General features: G+C 60.5%; 1 protein-coding gene across 1 annotated transcript in view; it reads right to left on the bottom strand.

Annotated features, from left to right (window-relative positions):
• TMEM132B (transmembrane protein 132B) overlaps positions 1 to 5,184 on the bottom strand; it is an 88,313-nt gene that overhangs the window by 33,213 nt on the left and 49,916 nt on the right. The window contains exon 3 of the mRNA XM_012731124.1: positions 2,779 to 2,965. Coding sequence (XP_012586578.1) covers positions 2,779 to 2,965 — 187 coding nt within the window. The remainder of the gene's footprint in view (positions 1 to 2,778; positions 2,966 to 5,184) is intronic.

Here is a 5,184-nt window from a genome sequence, read left to right as displayed (position 1 = left end):
CTGAGGCATCAGTGATGCCTCCCACAAGGCCAGCAGGCGGGGGGGGGGGGGGTAGGCCTCATGGAGAGCTGCTCTATGAGGTAGATAGAGAAGTCAGCCCAGCAGAGCTTCTGGGTACAGAACAAGCCAAGAGAAAGGTGAGCAGGAAAGGACTGGGTGTGCCGGGGCGCACCCGCTTTGGAGGAAGAGGCCACATCTGAGGCATCAGTGATGCCTCCCACAAGGCCAGCAGGCAGTGGCGGGGCTGGAGCCGATCTGCCCCAGATCGCCCCCCAGGACCCCATCAGCTGAGGGCCCAGCTGACCCATAGACAGCGCTCCTAGGGGGCAGAGCCTGGGCCCCACCTCCAGGCCCCCCAGGCCCCTCTGTACTTATCAGCTGCTCTCCTCCCCACATGCCTCTGCTGAGCACCCCAAATGCTGCTCTGTTCCAGCCACAAAGTGGTCCCCACTTGCAGTTGCCACTGGCATGATAAGGCCCAAGTTTTGCTTGTACCGTCCATGAACAAGCAGCCAGCACCCTCCCCATGCAGGGGGCCCAGGCCGGAGCCACTGCTCTCCCTGTCTTGGCCAGGAAGGTAGAGGGAGGAAGGGGTGAGGGGGGAGGGGAGGGGAGGACTTCTGGAAGTGGAGAAGGAGGGGGAAGGGGAGCTGTACCGGAAGGGAGGGGAGAGGAAGGGGAAAGGAGGAGAGGCAGGCATTTGACCGCTGCCCTCTAAGCCAAGCAAGCTGCATCGCACACTCCAGAGATGTGAAAAGAACAAGCACATCTTCAAAGTTCTCATCACAAAGCGCGCGTCTTAGCCGTGCTGATAGAGGTCACCCAGCCGGGCCACTTTACAACATATACAAATACCAAATGTTACGTGCTACAGTGCTCCATGTCGACCTTTATTTTGAAGACAGAAGAAAAGAAACGGGCAGAGCCCCTCCTGCAGGCCGCCCTCCGGGGAGGGCTTGGAAGCAGGTGGCCTTGCCAGCCTCGGCTCGGGCCGCTCTGCTCGATGCCCGCCCAGGGACCGCCGTGGGGACCACAGGGGCCACAGGACCCCAGCCAGTGTCCTGCCCACACCGCCGGCAGCGGAGCCACAGCCAAGAGTGAGAAAATGTGGGGAGGGGATCCGAACGTGACAAGCCATCAGCAGTGGGACAGCAGGGTGCAGTGAAACTGGGACCCCAAGCCGACCCCCAGGCATCTGGGTTGGATGTGCAAGGCAGTCCCCATGCCCCCCGGGCAGCCACACAGAACCCCACCCAGCATCCAAGGCACCCACCGCCCGTGACAGGCCCCATCCTCAGGAGATGGACCCCAGATGCCCCCAGGGTGACATTTGGGCACAGAGCTGCGTCCGGAGAAGCCCCCAGTACGCATGTCCAGCTGGACCAGGCTCTCCACTCGGGGGCAGCTTTGCCAGCTCCTTCTGCACTCAGCACCGTCCAGTACCCCTGTGCCTGCCAGAAAGGACTCCCGCCCTTGGGAACGCCACCCTCGGGACACAGATGCGTGGAGCTCACAGACAGCCTAGCACCACAGAAGTGCAGAGCGTACCCACAAGGGCCCTGAGTGAGGAGTGAGTGGCCCAGGGGTCCTGGACTAGGGAGGGAACACAGGCCTTCTGCCACCTCAGCCCGCATGGCCCTCCCTGCCACACTGCAGCCGCCCCAGACCCAAGCACAGCCCACCATGGGGTGGGCGGCATCTGCCATGCACTCTCCTAGAGCAAGGTGCCCAGGGTCTGGAGAAACGCCCAGCTGTCTTGCATTCAGCCAACACCACCTGCCGGGTCATTGCAGTGCTGGCGACAAAGGCACACAGTGGCCAGAACCAGGCCCCCTGACCTCCGCTCGGGAGGAAGACAGAGCATGAACCCCAAAGCTCAGCACCAACACTAAGGGTGTGGGGTCAGAGGGCCAGGATCGGCCAAGTGGCTGGGGCAGCACTGCCCCTTCGAACTTGCAGGGAGGGTCCAGAGTGGAGAGGCGTGAGTAAAGGGACTTTCGGGTGCAGAACAGAGTCGGGAACACAGAAATGGGGATTGCAGGCTAGCTGTAGCTAGAAGGTTATTTGCAAGGATCTCACAATCCCCAGTATCCAACCTGAACATGGGTGGCAGATGCACCCACAGGTCACCCCAGAACCCCAGGGTGCAGGTCCCCAGACAGGAAGGCCAGGACACAGGGCATGCGCAGAGAGCAATGCCATGAGCACTAGTGGGCTCATCACCCTGGACCTCACCGCTGCACAGCTGCATTCGATGCTAAGGCCAGGACCTGTTCTGAGACCCCTGAGCCACACTCAGAGGCACAGGGTCCCCTCCAGACCTGATGCGCAGGGGGTCCATTCCCAGTAAGACTCGTGCATTTAAGGTCTACCTGTGCCCACGCTGCCTGGGGCCCTCAGGACAGAGCTGACCGGGAGAACAGGAGCTGACCCCCGGCAGAGTCCCTGCAGCACTGCCGCGAAACCATCTTTGCTCAGCACAGCCCCTGGGCCCAACACCAGCACAGATTAAGACAATAAAGAGAGAGGTTCCCGGGGAAACCGTTCAGAAATATGTGCAAATGAAAAGGGATTTACACAGTAGATCCTAATTAGTTTCCGAGGAGCCCTGATGGCAAGTAGGTAAATAAAATGTAATTTAAGTTGTTTCCCTTGTTTAAATGCCAGGATCAGGTACACAGGGAAGACAGACTGTAAGACAGGTCGTGTTCCTGGAGTATCTAAAGTACCCAGAGAAAACTCCCTTGGGACACAGCCCCGGAGGCCCGAATATCTCACCATGGCGAGGGGGACGATGCCCACAAAGGACGTCTGGCTGACAAAGATCTCGGCCACGACCAGCTCACTCGTGGTGTCCTCCACCGGGTACTCCACCTGCCAGGTGATCTGCTGGGCCCCCGCCAGGCCGCTGCTGTTGTCGATCCCAAAGTCCACTTGCAAGAGCTCGTAGAAGGAGCCGTTGGCCCTGGAAGACAAGCACATGCCACGGCGCTGTTTACCTGAGGCTCAGGAAGGCCTTCACGCCACGGAGGGCGGGGAGCCCCGCCCTGGCCCAGCCCAGCCGCCTCCTGGAGGTGGTGGTTTTTGCCTTCCGGGTGCCTACAGACTGGGGTGCAAACCCCCTGAGCCTCAGGATCTGGGCAGAACAGCGCTTTGGAGCGTCATCAGCCACGGAGCTCCCAGGGTGAAGCCTGAGATCAGAGATGAGTCCTGGTTGGCCCTGCGGCCGCCAGCCTGAGACAAGAGAAGACACGATCCTGCCTGCCTCGCATGCATGGTGGCCGCGCACCCCAGGGCCTGAGGCAGGCAGGAGGGGGCGGATGAGTGAAAAGAAAAGTGCCAGGTCCTTGGTCATTTTCTAGACATGGCGGCTTAGAAAGAGCGAGGAGTGAGGAGCTGCACGTGGACGTGAGGCTGGCAGTGGGCGCTGACGGCGGCTCTGGGACGCCCCCCAGGTATGGCCCCACCCTGGGAGCGCGTCCCCCTCGCCCTGAATGGAGCGTCACCCGGGCCCCCGGGATGGCTCGAGAAGCCCACCTTGCCAGCTGCCCGGGGCCTGCCTGACCAATGTGGGCTTGGCGAGCTCTGCCCTGCCTCTTGGGGCCAGGCAAGGTCTGCAGACCCCCTACTTTGGCAGTGAGGACAGTTTTGAAAAAGAGCCTGTCACCTGCTGCTGGACCAACTGTCACCAACCCCCATGGACAGCTCCCATCCACTGCCGCCTGTTTCCTGACCCTGCCAGGCCCAGGCCGCAGCCCCACTGGCACCGCAGCTGCACAGGCAACACTGAGCTGCGGAATTCTACTCGAACCAGAACCACCAGGCCAGGCTTCCCGTGGACCTGGCACTCCCTGCCCTTTCCCACTTAGCAGAGGTTTTAAGAAACACCCAGTTGCGGCCCTCCCTGGTGGCGCAGCGGGTTAAAGCGCAGCACTAAGAAGCTAAAGCCACTTCCGCATGAGTTCGATTCCCGCCTGCCCCGGAGGAGATCCACATGGCGCGGCAGACCCCTCCTGTCTCCCCGCTGCTCCCCTCAGCAATGTAATTTGCCAATCTGCCTGTTCCGCTCCCCACTCTTGTCTCTGGTGAATCCTCTCACTGCCCCTACACCTCTGGCCTGTACCCAGGTTCTCTATGAATAAATAAATAACATCATTAAAAAAAGAAAAGAAAAGAAACGCCCAGTTGCCACACTGCCCAGCCCTGCTGGCAGCCACTACCCACAGGGCTTCCACATCCAAATTAATTACTTTAAAGTAAACCAAGTTAAAACTGCAGATGCTCAGCCGCACCAGCTCATTTGAAGTCGCATTGCCTAGTAGCTACCAGACTGGACGGTGGAGGCCACTGGCCTGCTCTGTGCCCTGGGGAAGCTCCCCTTTCCTGCCTCCGTCTCTTCTCCTGGCATAGGGTGAACAACCCATCTGCTCCCTTTCAGTGGCGTTAGGAGGATGAGTGAGAGCGGTGTGACCCGGCCTCCTTCATGGGCTGGCACTGCGGACACCCAGAAGATGACAGCACAGTCGTCAGAGACCCAGTTCTGGAACAACCCAGGACCCCATGGACAGACACAGCAGGGTCCCGCCTGAGCCTGGTGGGCATGAGCAGGCGGGAGGTACAGGTGCTCCAAGATCTGTATGTGAATGTCCTGCAAGGGGGGTCGGAGGACAAGTGCTGATGAGTGTCTGTGGGCTGGGAATGGACAGAGTGAGCACGCAGGGGATCCCACCATGGCACCTTTATTGAAAAGGCAACAAAAGGGGAAATGAAGGGCTGAATCCCAAACTGCTGAAGGGCCCTCAGGACCGCAGGACCTTAGGCTTTCAGTTCTCAGCTTCCACCCCATGCTCACCACCACACTCAGCCCAAGTCCCCACTCTGGCCAGAGGGCCTTGCTGTCCATTGCCTGCCCCTCCCCATGAGACACCCTGCATTGGAGCAGGTCTCCCGGCCTCAGGGCGCCCTGCCCAGTAGATGTCGGGGTCTCAGGGCACCCTACTTGGGAGGTGTCCAGGTCTCAGGGCACCCTGCTCAGAAGGTGTCGGGGTCTCAGGGCACCCTCCTCTGTAGGTGTCAGGGTCTCAGGGCACCCTGCTCAGAAGGTGTCGGGGTCTCAGGGCACCCTCCTCTGTAGGTGTCAGGGTCTCAGGGCGCCCTCCTCTGTAGGTGTCAGGGTCTCAGGGC

Source organism: Condylura cristata, unplaced genomic scaffold (assembly GCF_000260355.1).
Source record: "Condylura cristata isolate star-nosed mole 26May11 unplaced genomic scaffold, ConCri1.0 scaffold00029, whole genome shotgun sequence".
Taxonomy (NCBI): domain Eukaryota; kingdom Metazoa; phylum Chordata; class Mammalia; order Eulipotyphla; family Talpidae; genus Condylura; species Condylura cristata.
The sequence above is the reverse complement of the archived record's forward strand: the minus strand, read 5'-3'. Positions and strand labels throughout refer to the sequence as shown.